Raw genomic sequence first — 14497 nt, 5'->3', positions numbered from 1 at the left:
TATATATATATATATATATATATATATATATATATATATATATATATATATTCTGTGAAGTGGGTACAGATGGATTGTTTTACTTTTTTTCGTACACAAACAAATTTGTGACATGGCTAGACTTATCTATATGTACAGGGAAAATTTTTATTTAATATTTATATCAATAATATTATTAAATAATTTTTTCAAATAGATTATTAATACCACATTAATTGAGACAAAAAGAGTTTGAATTGAAAATTCTCTATTTTTATTGTTGTAGATACCGGAAAGTGGAGCCAGTGATAGCTGGCATCCCAGAAGGGAATAATAATCTTATAAATCAAATTTTGTAAAAAAAAAAAGAAACTCATGAATCAAACAGATTTTTTTTTCCACTGAATATGAAAAGTGTTATTAGTTATAATATCAATTTAAATTTAGTATAGTTTTGCACATTCAGTGTAGAAAATCTTAAAAGGTTAAATTTCAACTTAAAATCAATTGACATTAAAATAATGAATAATATATACGCTAACGATAGATCTCAGATCTCATTTATCTATGCATAAAAGCTTTATTTATCATAATCATTTAAATAAAATCAAATGACCAGAGACTTATATTCTTCATTTTTTAAAATAACAAAAAATTCAATATATAGATCAACACATTAAGGTCTTCAATATTCAAATTCTTAAATTCCAAGTTACCAAAAACAAAACAAAAAAAAATGCTATTTATAGTGGTCTCCTTCTTACTATATATTAATGTTTAATTAATTTGATTGTCAAGTTTGTTGATATTTTAATCTTTAACTATAATCTTTATAGTAAATTATTTAAGCAATCGTCTTATAAATAATTTTTTCTAAATTAGCATGACAAAAATGTATAGTTTGATTTTTCTAATTTTTTCTTAAAAATTTATTTAAATATTTGAATATTAAAAAATAAATAAATATTTTTTTATGTGGATTAGTGAGTCAATCCACTTAATCCACCAACCCGTGATGGGTTGAACTAGATTACAAAATTTCTGACTCACTATAAAATGAGTCAAATTAGGTTCACCCAATTCTAACCGGGCTCGTGATGAACCAACCCGTATGTCTTGACATTCTCATGTACATGAAAATGTGAACTTTATTTATATTTTTTTAATTTGGTTAATATAGATACTTCAAACATCGGATATGTTAGATAAACTAAAATGTGCTAAAAAAGCTAAATATTTAAATAGAAAAGAGTTTTGAATATTTGAATTCTCGCAAACAAAGTTTAATATTTCTTTATGAATTTCTTTAATTTTATGACATTATTTTAAATATTTTATTTAGTTTTATTTAAAATAAATAAATTAACATAATATTTTAGTAACAATATTGTTATAGTTATGTATATAATTCACTGTGTGTTATTATTTATTATTGCTCTGTGTGTGTGTGTTGTGTGTGTGTGTGTGAGATTAAGTTGAAAATAGTGAAATAAAATTAAAGAAAAAAATCATGAGAAAAAAACTATTAAACTTATAAAAAAATCGAAAAGAAGAGGTAGTCAACGAAAATGATATGTCGGCCATTAAATGTAAACGCACTCAGTGGGTGACTTCTTTCCAAATTCCATTCAATGGCTGCAAAAGCTTTTTCCATGTGTGTCTCTTGTGCTTTTCAATCACAAAATAAGAAACCAAAACTAGAAAATACAACATATTGAAATTAGCAATGTTTGGTACATGACACAAATAACAAGTCAGATTAGATTGAATTTCAAAAGTTAAGAAAATTTTAATAAATTATATTTTTATTAGTTTTTTATTAACCCAGATATTTTATCATTATTCAAACCAAGTTAACTTGTTTAAAAACGGATTCATGCAATTTAGATCGACCAAATCTACCTCTACATAAAAATTCAGCTTTAAAGAACACGTTATGCTTTAAAAGTAACATATAGATAAAAATAAAAAAGTATTAAAAAGTACTATACATATAATAATTCAAAAGAATTGGTTTAGTTGTAATTTAACATTTGTTGCTTAAGTAATTTGAATCTTTGCAGTTTTAAATTTCGGATAAAGAAAATAATAAGGGAATTGAAATTGTCGATTTTTGAATGTGTAGACTATAATCAAACAGTGAGAACTATAAAATTAAATAAAATAATTCACGACTAGAAGAATCTATCTTCATAGATCAGGATATGACACCAATGCGTTTTTGATGGAGAATTGTTATATAGAAATAAAGATAAAAATAAAGTTTTAATTAATCACCGACTCATCTTGTCAAATTGGCATCACTTTTAAAACTAGTTTGGTTTTGGACTCTGGTTATAGTTCTTCCACGATAAACATGTGCAAAACAATTGTCACGTTAGCAAAAGATAATGTTGTCGACAAAGACACAGACTTTGACGCTGATACCTTTCTTGAACCGTCTTCTCACTTCGATCAAAGGGAATTTCATTAATATAAGATTTTATCTATGACCTAGAACCCACTCCTTAAAGTAATCATTCCATCTCAAAAATAGTATTCTTATGCAAATTGAATAATAGATCCAAAACACACAAAACTCATCATGTGACATGTCCCCTTTCAAGCGCTATAAATAGAAGCTACTCTTTCCCAATCCATGAAATACACACAGAAACATGAAGGCTTCACTCTTAGCATTTTCCATTCTCTTCATTGGTGTTGCTGTAGCAGCACCTGAACCAGTGGTTGATACCTCAGGCCAGAAACTGAGAACAGGTGTGAAGTACTACATTCTCCCAGTCCTGAGAGGAAAAGGTGGTGGCCTCACTGTTTCAACCAGTGGCAACGACACGTGTCCTCTCTTTGTGGTGCAAGAGAAGCTTGAAGTCTTGAATGGCACCCCAGTTACTTTCACACCCTACAATGCCAAAACCGGTGTTATTCTAACTTCAACCGATCTCAACATCAAGTCCTATGGCACAACCACCTCCTGTGACAAACCCCCTGTGTGGAAGCTCCTCAAGGTGTTAACTGGGGTGTGGTTTTTGAGCACTGGTGGTGTTGAAGGCAATCCAGGGATTGACACTGTTGTTAATTGGTTCAAGATCGAGAAGGCTGACAAAGATTATGTCCTTTCTTTCTGTCCCTCGGTCTGCAAATGCCAGACTTTGTGTCGGGAACTTGGGTTGTTTAATGGTGATGATGGAAACAAACATTTGTCTCTCAGTGACCAGGTTCCATCCTTCAAGGTTAAGTTCAAGAGGGCTTGATTTTCCGACCAGAATGAATAAAACTAGTCAAATCAGACTAGGTGGTTCTTTTGGGAAAGTCATGATTATATGAATATAATAAGTAATATGCTATTGTGGAAGTGTAAGCACTCCTTTGGTTCACGTTTTGGTGATCAATAATGCATAACCCCTTTATCATCTTACTTATCTTTTGTGCCAAGTCGTACGTAAGGTTAGATAACTCTGTTAACTTGGAAAACAAAATAAAGATAGAAGATTTTACATCAACTAAAAATAAGTTAATCATTTAAAGTTTAAAAACTAATTTTGTAAATTAAATTACATTTAAAGTTTATTTTTTAATATAGTATCATAATCATGTTTTAAAATTTATCTTAATAAAATTTGTTATGTATTAGATTTTATTGTTCCATTAATTATATCAGACCAACGGTTAATGTCTAGCTTTGTGTGCTAGATATATATGTTCAACATGAGATGTTGTATTAAAAGTTTCAAATTAATTAGAGGTAAGATTAATTTTCAACACATGCAAATTTTAATTTGTAAGTCCATTTTGTATGGTTAAATTAGGTTGTTTGAAGTCTCTTTTTAACAATAACAATCATGAATACACATGGTACAATAGTCAGCTCAATTGATTTAGGATTGGGACATACATTATGAATGTGAAAGTTTGACCTCAGTGCTTTGAGACCTACCTTAAACCTATGTAAAGATTAATACTTGTTTTATACCTTAACCTATACAAATTAGTCATCATCAGCTGTTAATCATCCCCAAAAGATAACAGGCAACACGCATAAACTTGAACACCGCATTGCTAGAAATCTCATTCACATTATGAATCTTAACTACCCAACAGAAAAATAAAACTAAGTACTTCACAAAAATATAGAAAGTTTTGACATTTACTGCTTTCGGTTATAAATGGACATGGAAATGGCTTTGTTGAGATTCTTAAGAGCTTTCTCGTACCGCAAGAATCCCACAAACCAAAATTCAGAATCATCCTCTGTCACTATCTCTATGTACTTCTGTTCTACATTATTCACATTCTGGCTTTCATTGACCTCTTTTATTCTACCTATTGGAATCAAAACCTGCATATATGATAAAAAAGCACATTGACATCAGATTTCAGAAGAATGCAGTAGGTGAAAAACATATACACAAGATTTTAAATTGCAGTTGCAGTTACAATTTCGTTGATGTTACACAAAATTTTGGATAAATAAAATCATGCAGACACAATTGCAACCACAGCCATCCTCAAAAACTATGATGTTGTGTGACAGAAATTGCGTCACTGTCCTTTTTAAAACCTTGCATATAACTAACTAATTTGAGTTTAAAGTTAGGTTCTTTCGTATGAAAGACTACCTTGTATGGTGCCCTGGCTAACTCTCCTGTCACAGAACTGAAGGTTATTGGCCTTTCACTGCAAAATGCAACCTTTTCGGTTGAGATGAAGAGAACTCCTGCAATAGGACCAGCTGTGGTATATACATAACACTGAGAGGCCTTCAACAATTGCTCTTTCTCTTGCATCCCGAAAACATTCTTGAAAATATTCCCTCTTCCTCCTTCTTGTATAATCCTTGCCCCCAAACTCAACTTTCCCTTCAGAATCTCAGACAGATTAGGACCCATTTTCACTGCAGTCATGCATGCATAAAACGCATAGTGAGTTAATCTAATATTCAGTAGAATTGATCACTTTTTTCTGATGTGTGTGATTCTCAACTTTGAATTACCATGGTCATGAATCCTATATGTAAAACTGCTGTTTTTTCCTGTGTTCTTCATGTCATTCTCTTTACCTGCAGAAGGTACAAAAGAACTCCCTTTATAGTCTGTTACTGGTTTAGTCTTCTGTATTGGTGTGATGAGAACAAAGTATAAAAACAAGGAAGAAAAAGAAAGTTCCGGTTTTTACCTTTGTTGTTGAAAGAATAGCTATCAACAGAAACTTGATTTTGTGGTAAATTGTCATCAAGATGTGGAAAAGAAATGGATCTCCCCGGAGAGGTATCAAAAGACTTCATAATCGTGATTTCAGAAATTCGATACTCGAAACAGAATGCTTCAAAATATGCTGAAAGATTGTATGTTTAAGGGAAGCTTTGTATTACAAGTTTCGTAGCAATTATTATAATCAAAATACAATTTGGTATATAGGACAAATTCTTGTCTTGATTTTCACAGAATAGGCATTGTTTCTGGCTATTAACTAGGTTGAGATTTAAGACGAATATGCAAGTGGATTCGAAAATTTTCCCAAGTCAAAGAAAGCTGGTGTACACTGGTTTTTGAATTTAATTTTCTATTTAATGGTTAGTTGACCAAAGCGTGGCCGTCATTGACTATTCTAGAATTAACTACTATTTCTTCATTTAATTTCGAAATATATAAGAAGAAAAAGTTCAATTTTCCATGTTGCAAATTAATCAAGTAGTGAAATGTGATTATATTCAATTTTGGCAATTAGTATTAATTAAATGAGTCAATTTTAACTATTCAATTCTGTATGTAACATCAAAAGTTTATTAAAGATTACATGATTTTATAATTAATCTTAATCCTGCCAAATTTAATAATTAAAAATTTATAGGCTTAAATTATGCATGCAATAAAACATAAATTCTGCTAAGTATAATTTATAAAAAAAAATTTAAGGGAAAATGTGATTTTTTGTTTCTATACTTTCTTTTTGGCCAAAAAAATTCATGCATATTGGTTCTCAAAATTTGAAAAATATATCAATTTAGTCTCTTCTTCAATTTTTTGGTTATAAAAGAGCCATCACTAGGTTTTTAAACACAGTTTGAAAACTGATTCCATTAATATATAATTATTTAAAATAAACTCAAATTTGACAAAAATATATATGGAGATGAAAAGAAAAAAAAAAGAGTGTGCAACTGACCGCAATTTTGGGCCCAAGACAAACATTAAGCCCAATCATTCTTATAAAAGCTTAGACTCAGCGCCTCACTTTAATTTTTTCAGTGTGCATCAGGTCCGAAGCGAAACCTAAAGCCTAGAACCTTCTTCTTTTACAGTTTGCCGGAATCACCGATGGATCCTCAACCTGAGCCGGTCAGCTACATCTGCGGAGGTTTATTCCCTAATCTCTTCTCACTTTGACCTAGTCGTGTTTTCCTGTTTTTCTTTTCCGTAAATATAAATGTGTGTTTAGGGTTTTGAGAATGAAGAGGGATTTTACGTGTGTGTATATGCTTCAGATTGTGGCATGGAGAATACGCTGAAGCCTGGTGACGTTATACAGTGCCGCGAGTGCGGTTACCGTATCCTTTACAAGAAGCGCACTCGTCGCAGTAAGCTTCAATTTCGTTAACGTGCTATTCTATATACATTATATTTCGTTCGTTGTTGCTGAGTTATGTTTTTGTCTTCTTCACTTACGTTCATTAATTCAAATACTAGAACCAATCAGTGGTCATCTTTGGCGTTAGAAATTCTCTCTTTCATTTATGGTTATTTATAACGTTTTAGTGAAATTGTTAGAGATGAGTGTTGCTTTAAAACAAGTTTCTCTGTTTCTAGCTCTCGCTTCAGTCCTGTGTAACAGTGTACAAACTAAGGCCTTGTTTGTCTAGTCTTTTGAAATCTGTTTTTTGCTTTTTGAAAACTTTTATGCCGCAGAGCATATATAGAGGTGTTTGTAATTGAGCGTTATTCTTTTTTATAAGTTTGTTCTTTGAGCACTTGGATAGAGCATTTGAAGTTGAGAAAGCATCTATTAGCGGATTTTTTCCTTGTTTTTTTTCTAAAACACTTGTTCTGTACACAATTTTCAAAACTTAATTGATTATTTTATGAGAGTTTGATTATAGTATATTGTGGTGTGGACTATTTTATAAAGATGATTTTATTCTATCTCAGAATTGGAAGTACTTCGTAGCATATTCCAACTCCAAGTGAAATTTCTTTTCTTCACCTTTTTCGCTCAGTTCTAGTGTCTATGAGTGTGAAGCATCATGAGAATGATTTGTTAATGGCTAGACACAAGTTTGGGCATATCCATTGGAAGAACTACTTGGACTTGGCATAAAAATATCATATCTAATATAAACTTTGCACATTTTAGCTGCATGGTTTTTATGTACTGTACTTAAGATGGTGTTTTTTGTGCAGTTGTCCAATACGAGGCCCGCTGAAGAAAACTGCTGCGGCATTGGCATTTCCATGATTAAAATGTGCTGCATATGTACCATGTGTTGTATTTGGTCTGTGATATTGAAGAACTACTTATAATACAGCGATGATCTGAGAATTCTGCAGTTTGCATTTTGATGATAGTTTTAGAAAACGAGAAAAGAAAACTTTTAAATGTGAATATATTTTTACTATTTTTGCTCATTAATAGATCAACTGGGTGTTTGGTTTGGTTAGTCGTCTCATGTCCTCGTTTACATGTTTGTTTTAATACCCATCATCATAGTTTGTTTAAGGTGCTATTTTTTATTTATGCTTTTTGGGGTTGTTTTTGGGAATTTATCGAAAGCAGATCATGTTTGTTGGACGTTCTTGATTATATCAACGAAGTATTTGTTAGTACTATTAAATCATATGACCGATTCATTTATAAGTTAATATGCCTTCTGTGCAGCGTATGAAGTAAATCTGAATGAAATTACTGGTAAAAGCAAAAGACACGTGAAATATAGAATGATAAGATACATGTGATGTTGCATGATGGCTTTCTGCAGATTAAGGTCGATTGTGTTTTTGGATTGTAAGTGGCTTTTGAAAAGCAGGGCCATACTAAATTTGGATATATGCTTGCTGTATGTATGCCTCCTTGCAGTTTGAGGATTAGGATAAATTTGGATAATGTTTTTAAATGTTTATCGGAAAAAAATAAAAATGATCAATGTACCTTTTAGTCTCCTAAATATTTTTAATTTGTTTTGTACAAAACAATGTTACTTTTAGTCTTCTAAATGATTTTATACACAATAAATATTAATTGTATCCTCGTACTGTTATAAAACATCATGTTTGAACTTTGAAAATCCCTCAGATAGGTCGAAAATAGAGGGTTGAAATTAAAAAAGAAAGCTTAATAATATGTTTTTAAATTTATTATTATTTTGTAAAAGAAATTCACCAAATTATTTTATTGGCATGTGCATGTGTGTGTGTTTACATACTTTGTAAGACTGACCGTAGAAAACTAATAAAAATATAAAATTTAGGTAAGTACAAAAAATCTTTAACTCCATGTATGAGAAGATCGAAAGTTTATTTTTTTCATACGTAGTTACAACAGTTTTTGTTTTGTCGAATTTGTTACATTCGTTTTCACTATTTAACATTCTATTATGGAAATTATTTCTCTCAATTTCTATTGCTTCGGTTGACTAAGATTAAAGTCCATATATTTAACCTCTTTTTATTGCAACAACTATGCACTAAACCTGAAATCCATATTTGAAGAAAATAAGAGTTTCTGATTTTGGCAGTTTCTTCATTCACCTCTATAGTTTACTTCATTCACCCACATAATTTTCCTTATTTTGTTTTTTTAATAATTCAATCCAAAATATGATAAATAACTTTTAGATTAGCAAGTCAATAATCCAATTGCAAAATTTCAAAGTCATTTTTTTTTTCTCGTAAGATACTAAACTCAAACCTCGGCATTGGGCAAGTAACTCATATTTGGGCCCCAAGAAACGAACATGAAGCACCATCATTCCCTATGAAAGCTTAGACTCATCTTTTCCAATTTCTTCCGTGTGCATCAGCTCCGAAGCAAACCTAAAGCCTATTCAACCTTCTTCTTTCACAGTTTGCCGGAATCACCAATGCGTCCTCGGCATGAACCAGTCAGCTATATCTGCAAAAGTCTCTTCACAAATCTTATCTCGCTTTGGCCTAATGGCATTTTTCATTTTCCTTTTCTGCAAATATAAGTGTGTGTTTAGGGTTTTGAGGATGAATTGTGATTTTAAGTGTGTGTATGCTTCAGATTGTCGCATGGAGAATATGATGAAGCCTGGTGACGATATGCAGTGCCGGGAGTGCGGTTACCGTATCCTTTACAAGAAGCGCATTTATCGCAGTAAGCTTCGATTTCATTAACTCGCTATTCTACATACATTGTGTTTCGTTCTGGCTGCTGAGTTATCTTTTTGTTTTCTTCACTTGTGTATAATAATTAAAATAAATAATAGAAGTAATCAGTAATTATAGTTACCGTTGGAAATTCTCTCTACACTTATTTATAATGTGTTAGGGAATTTGTTAGAGATGAGTGTTGGTTTAAAACAAGTCTCTCTTTTTTGAGTTTTTCTTCAGGATTGTGTAACAGTGTACAGACTAAGTTTAGTTTTTTTGAAAACTGTCTTTTGTTTTTTGAAAACTTGTATGCCGCAGAGTACATGTAGAAGTGTTTTTAATTGAGTGTGATTCTTTTTTATAGGTATGTTCCTTGAGGACTTGAATAGAGCATTTGAAGGGGGGAAAAAGACGATGAGAAAATATCTGTTAGCAGATTTTTTTTTCTTATTTCGGATTTCTAAAACACTTGCTCTATAAACAATTTTCCAAACTTTATTGATTTTTTTTATGAGAAATTGATTGTAGTCTAGTGTGGACTATTTTATAAATTTGATATTTAAAAAAAAAAAAAGTGAGAAGGGTATTAGATAGACCCTAAGATTTTTCTCATCTCTTCGGTACTGCATGGTGAGCTGGATTACTCGTAGAAGACCTAGACTGACAGTCCATTTAGTTGGTGCTTTGCAAATTGTAGGCTATTCAATTGTACATTTCTGGGTTTTCATATGATTTTGCATATTAAGCTGATATGTGTGTGTGCAGTAGTTGATGCAATTTTTTGGATTCATAGAGAAAACAGACTATTAATGTGATCGGTTTAAGTTTAGCAATGTATAAATTTGTCTTTTTGGTAACATATATCCGATCTCTTATTTACTGAGTATTGTTTTTGTATAGTTGGATGTCAGGAAGATTAACATTTATGTTTGCTTTTTTGGGTGTAATTTATTTTGGTTTAAAAAAGGAGTGTATATGAGATGTATTCTGGTTTTAAAAGTTTCCTTTTACTCTTTCACTTCTGCTGGTTGTTCTCTCTCTTAAGCTATAGTTTTTAAGAACAGTAAATTGGTCTCCTCACAAAATCTCATGGTGTAGTACCATCTCGTAAAGATGATTCCGTGTCCCTTTTTGCATTTAAAATATATAGTACCTTAGGCCTAGCTTTTAACACATGACAAAGCTTTATACGATCTAGAGGTGGATGGTTATCGTAATTGTAGGAAAACATTACATATTGTTCTAGCAAAAAGTGCAAATAGCTTAATGCTAGGAGCCTTCACTGTTTAATTTGGTTGTTGAAAGGTTGTATTCACCTGTCTCTAGTCTAATGTGTTATCCTCATTATAAAGGACTGGATAGACTCCATGATATTTGTTGGGAATAGTCCAAGTGTGAGTCAAAGTTCCACATTGGATAAAATAGACAAAGTTAAACACTATATAAGAATAAAGATCCATAACAACATTGCCTTAAGGTTTTGGTGTAAAAGTGGTGTCTAAGGTCTTATATGTGTAAGACTAATGTCATATAACCATATAGAATCACAATCTCTCAATAACCATGACTATAAGATGCCTATGAATATAACCCATATATAACCAAAACATATGATGAAGAAATATATAACCCAACAGTGGTATCAGAGTCGATGGTTCGGAGTGACTGACCGTATAACCATAACCAAAAAGGAGTCACCGAAGTGACTGATCGCATAACCATAATCAAAGGGGTCACTCATACACCTGAAGGGAAATATACCATATGAAAAAAAAAATGAAAAAAAACAAGGGACTCACCCTTGAGGAGAGATGTTGGGAATAGTCTAAGTGTGAGTCAAAGTCCTACATTGGATAAAATAGACAAAGTTAAACACTATACAAGAATAAAGACCCATAACAACATTGCCTTAAGGTTTTGGTGTAAAAGTGGTGTCTAAGATCTTATATGTGTAAGACTAATGTCATATAACCATATAGAACCACAATCTCTCAATGACCTATGACCATAACCATAACATATGAAACATAACCCAACAATATTAACCACCTCCCTTGTTTTAAGGGAGTTGGTGTTCAACTAATCGAAATTATAAACACTTTCTTGATTTTACGCTCTTCTTTCCCCATATTATGCAAAAGAGGTTCTATGTGTACGACAATATTCTAATATTCTGAATTTATTTGACGACTTTATTCTATATCCAGTTATCCGGGTTGGTATAGCTCCCACATGTATTAAACAATTATCCTTTTACCCGTCTCGGTCATATCGATCATAGTATTGACACATGCACAACAACTCTCACCAATCACCCTATGTCACATACTCGACAGTCCACACACAAGCCCCCATAGCTCGAGTTTATCAAAGGTATAAGTAGAACCTAGAATAAAGACCTTGTATGTTAGGGAAGACGACCAAAACTTCTTAATTTGAGCTGGAAAAACTTGAACCGTGACATTTGAATTGGCAGTTGGTGACATTGTAAGAAACTTCTAATAGCACTTTAGTCCATTCTATCAAATACACCTTCAAAGGGTGCATTCCGGGTTACTGCATTCTCGCCTCCAAAACTTCTGTCTCTTGCATTGCCCATTACTATGAGGAACTGAAACTATCACCATTCTCTGATAGCTTAGCAATGTTTGTGCAGATCATTTTTTGCGAACGTTCATTTGACACGTTTTAAGTTCATCCATACTTGGCCTAGTGACTTCAATTCTACCTTACTTTACTAAATTATTTTAATCGAATTTTTGGTTACTTCTCGTATATTTGAGTTTATAACCTAAACACAATATTTAAATCATCTTTCTTTGCATTTCTAGGTTTAAGTCTCTTAGTTCTACCTGGGTTTTTTGGGTTCGTACTTGAGTTTCTGGGTATTGTTTGAATTCTTGGTTCTCACTCGAGTTTTTGGGTTTTGTTTAAGTTTCTGGGTTTTATTCAAGTTTCTGGGTTTCATTCGAGTTTTTGGGTTTTACTTTGTATTCTTCGTGCATTTCACCCTTTTATAGGTTGTATTAGGGCTCCTTTTTGAAATTGCTAGACTTGTAATTTGGTTAACTATTAGGAGAATGGCTTACATAAATTTGTATTCATGTGCCAAGCCTGACTTGATCTTTGACACCATCAAGTACACATAAGCCAAAGTCGTCAAGAAACTTAGTAATATTCATCCTTTAAGCAAGTTGGGCATTTACTAGTTTTCCAAATTCCGTACTCGATACAATACATCAAACCTACTGCAAACATGTTTGTTTTTATATTTTTGAGATCCGCCCAACCAAAAGGGCTTCATGGACCTCAATAAAGGGAGTCTCAAGACGAGGGTTGTTATCCCTTTTCTTTTCTTCATACAAATTCAAGAGGTGCTTTTTTAAAGTGTGACCTTCTACTGGATTGTTATTTTTATTAGAAGGATTTCCACTTTACTGGACACCAAATCCTATCGCTCAACACCCTGGAGAACTAGTCGACGTAGATGGGGATGAAGCCCTATACTGCCAATTGTTAGAGGATATGATTTGTCTTTTATACAACCATTCTCCTTAAACTGGAATACCGAGGTGTAGATGTAAAAGTCTGTATAGGTAATACCTGTTACTATTGACATTGTCAAAATACAAGTATAACGTTGTTTTGACAAAGTATTTTTTGTGTAGAGCCGAGAGTTTCACGTAGATCGAGGTATCAACTACTTTACGAGATGAGTGAGAAAGAGGATGATGACGTTGAAACAGGTGCCCCTGATACAGAGGCGATGGTTGACCAACCAACAGGCTCTGAGCAAACACCCCTTGAAATTTCCTTGAAAAGGAAATGTTTTGAGGGCAAGAATGCGATTTCTCTTTCGGATGAAGAAGCTCATAAAGAGGCAAGTACTGAACACTCTTGGTTGGGCAAGCACGCACCAGTCATTGCTAAGGGTGATAATTGGGATTCAACTAACCAAGGCAAAGCTTTTGGTAAAGGAGCGTCCTTTTGGGATTCAACTTTTTCCCATTCGACCCACAATCGAGCTCACAATTTACTTGATGTTGACCTTATAGAACTAAGCAAATATAGCGCAGTCGACTTGAGCATTGGTTTGCAAAACTATCTTAATAAGGCCACTGCTCTAGCCTACATGAGTGAGATGAAAGCAAAGGAAGCTCGAGCCAACAAAAGGTCAAAGAAAGAGACTGATTGCGAACTTGAGCGTCTGAAGGCTGAAATCATTGAGCTCAAGGATGCTAACGCTAAAGCTAATGAGAAACTGCTAAAGGCTGAAGCGGAAATCCAAGCTGAAAAGGAGGCTATGACCATTGCAAAAGACGAGTATGCTTCTGCCTTAAACACTTGGGAGGAAGAGAAGAAAGAACTCCTAGACTACGAGGTAACCTTAAAGACCGAAGTAGCAAAGTCCTTTCAAAATGGTTTTCAAGCTGCCTTGGAGCAAGCCCGAGTCATTGCCCCATCGATTGACTTTTCGACAGCAAATCCTTGGAAATTTGTATTGAACGGTGCAATTATTGGTTAAGAATAGACGCTATGCAAATATGTAAAACTCTTGTGACCAAAACTAGTACCTTATTTTTCGGATTAGTGAATTATCATTTTTTGTACTTTGATTTTAGCAATAGTGAATTATCATATTCACATCTTATCATCTTGCTGATTTATATCTTCCTAATTGACCATTTTAGTACACAGGCTTTCAATTTTAGGTTGGTCGAGCCTCTTTAGAATCTGGGCCTTAAATTTTAGGGTTGTCGGGCCTCTTTAGTCATGGTCTTTCAATTTTGGTTAATATGTTTTTTTTTTTCTCAATTTTCAGTAAAAGTTGAAATTAGTTCCTTTTCAAAATTTTGGTCTAATTTAGTTCTTTAATTTCAAAATTGTGTAGTTTCTTAGTTAATATTGAAGTAAAAATGTGTCAAACAGTGTAAACATAAATGATATCATGAAATGCGTTTGAAACGTGAAATAAACTTAATAAAATTTGGTTGAAATGATTAAATTTACGTAGTTCTGAAGTTGGAGGACTAAGTTGGACCAAAATTTTGATGAGGGACTAATTTCAATTTTCACTAAAAATTGAAAGACAGAAACAAATTTAACTTTTCAATTTTAGAATCATCAAGCCTCTTTGGCTCATAGTGAAGATGTGATATTGTAGCTTTCATTTAATGCTGTGATCTTTATTCATA

General features: G+C 32.6%; 4 protein-coding genes across 5 annotated transcripts; 3 read left to right on the top strand and 1 right to left on the bottom strand.

Moving 5' to 3' along the window:
• Positions 1-2602: 2602 nt before the first annotated feature.
• LOC114180954 (kunitz trypsin inhibitor 2) lies at positions 2603-3394 on the top strand. The gene has a single exon (XM_028067247.1). The coding sequence runs from the start codon at positions 2637-2639 to the stop codon at positions 3228-3230; it is 594 nt and encodes a 197-aa protein (XP_027923048.1). The 5' UTR covers positions 2603-2636; the 3' UTR covers positions 3231-3394.
• Positions 3395-3842: 448 nt separating this feature from the next.
• On the bottom strand, positions 3843-5454 carry LOC114180953 (putative GEM-like protein 8). The gene is made up of 4 exons (XM_028067246.1): positions 5152-5454; positions 4970-5035; positions 4596-4870; positions 3843-4315 (listed from the first exon to the last, which is right to left on the bottom strand). Exons 1-4 carry the CDS (start codon positions 5258-5260, stop codon positions 4124-4126), a joined length of 642 nt encoding a protein of 213 aa, XP_027923047.1. The 5' UTR covers positions 5261-5454; the 3' UTR covers positions 3843-4123.
• Positions 5455-6185: 731 nt separating this feature from the next.
• On the top strand, positions 6186-7630 carry LOC114181371 (DNA-directed RNA polymerases II, IV and V subunit 12). Its single transcript, XM_028067803.1, has 3 exons — positions 6186-6333; positions 6461-6553; positions 7374-7630. The coding sequence occupies exons 1-3, from the start codon at positions 6294-6296 to the stop codon at positions 7394-7396; spliced, it is 156 nt and encodes a 51-aa protein (XP_027923604.1). The 5' UTR covers positions 6186-6293; the 3' UTR covers positions 7397-7630.
• Positions 7631-8843: 1213 nt separating this feature from the next.
• LOC114180409 lies at positions 8844-13948 on the top strand. 2 transcript variants are annotated; one of them, XM_028066727.1, is made up of 3 exons: positions 8844-9089; positions 9214-9306; positions 12971-13948. In XM_028066727.1, exons 1-3 carry the CDS (start codon positions 9050-9052, stop codon positions 13825-13827), a joined length of 990 nt encoding a protein of 329 aa, XP_027922528.1. In that variant the 5' UTR covers positions 8844-9049; the 3' UTR covers positions 13828-13948. The 2 variants fall into 2 exon arrangements, with proteins under 2 accessions (XP_027922528.1, XP_027922529.1); XM_028066728.1 differs by lacking the exons at positions 8844-9089; positions 9214-9306 and adding an exon at positions 11233-12898.
• Positions 13949-14497: the final 549 nt, after the last annotated feature.

This window comes from Vigna unguiculata, chromosome 4 (genome assembly GCF_004118075.2).
Source record: "Vigna unguiculata cultivar IT97K-499-35 chromosome 4, ASM411807v1, whole genome shotgun sequence".
Taxonomy (NCBI): Eukaryota; Viridiplantae; Streptophyta; class Magnoliopsida; order Fabales; family Fabaceae; genus Vigna; species Vigna unguiculata.
Note: the sequence above shows the minus strand (reverse complement) of the source record. Positions and strands in the feature narration are given on the sequence as shown.

What these genes read in the sequence shown, in the direction of transcription:
- LOC114180954 (XM_028067247.1), top strand. Translation starts at nt 2,637, where the DNA reads ATGAAGGCTTCACTCTTAGCATTTTCCATTCTCTTCATTGGTGTTGCT.
- LOC114180953 (XM_028067246.1), bottom strand. Translation starts at nt 5,260, where the DNA reads ATGAAGTCTTTTGATACCTCTCCGGGGAGATCCATTTCTTTTCCACAT. An exon ending in CTATTCTTTCAACAACAAAG is followed by an intron (nt 5,036 to 5,151) that starts GTAAAAACCGGA and finishes TACCTTCTGCAG; the next exon opens with GTAAAGAGAATGACATGAAG. An exon ending in TAGCCAGGGCACCATACAAG is followed by an intron (nt 4,316 to 4,595) that starts GTAGTCTTTCAT and finishes TCATATATGCAG; the next exon opens with GTTTTGATTCCAATAGGTAG.
- LOC114181371 (XM_028067803.1), top strand. Translation starts at nt 6,294, where the DNA reads ATGGATCCTCAACCTGAGCCGGTCAGCTACATCTGCGGAG. An exon ending in GGTCAGCTACATCTGCGGAG is followed by an intron (nt 6,334 to 6,460) that starts GTTTATTCCCTA and finishes TATATGCTTCAG; the next exon opens with ATTGTGGCATGGAGAATACG. An exon ending in CAAGAAGCGCACTCGTCGCA is followed by an intron (nt 6,554 to 7,373) that starts GTAAGCTTCAAT and finishes TTTTTTGTGCAG; the next exon opens with TTGTCCAATACGAGGCCCGC.
- LOC114180409 (XM_028066727.1), top strand. Translation starts at nt 9,050, where the DNA reads ATGCGTCCTCGGCATGAACCAGTCAGCTATATCTGCAAAA. An exon ending in AGTCAGCTATATCTGCAAAA is followed by an intron (nt 9,090 to 9,213) that starts GTCTCTTCACAA and finishes TGTATGCTTCAG; the next exon opens with ATTGTCGCATGGAGAATATG. An exon ending in CAAGAAGCGCATTTATCGCA is followed by an intron (nt 9,307 to 12,970) that starts GTAAGCTTCGAT and finishes TTTTTTGTGTAG; the next exon opens with AGCCGAGAGTTTCACGTAGA.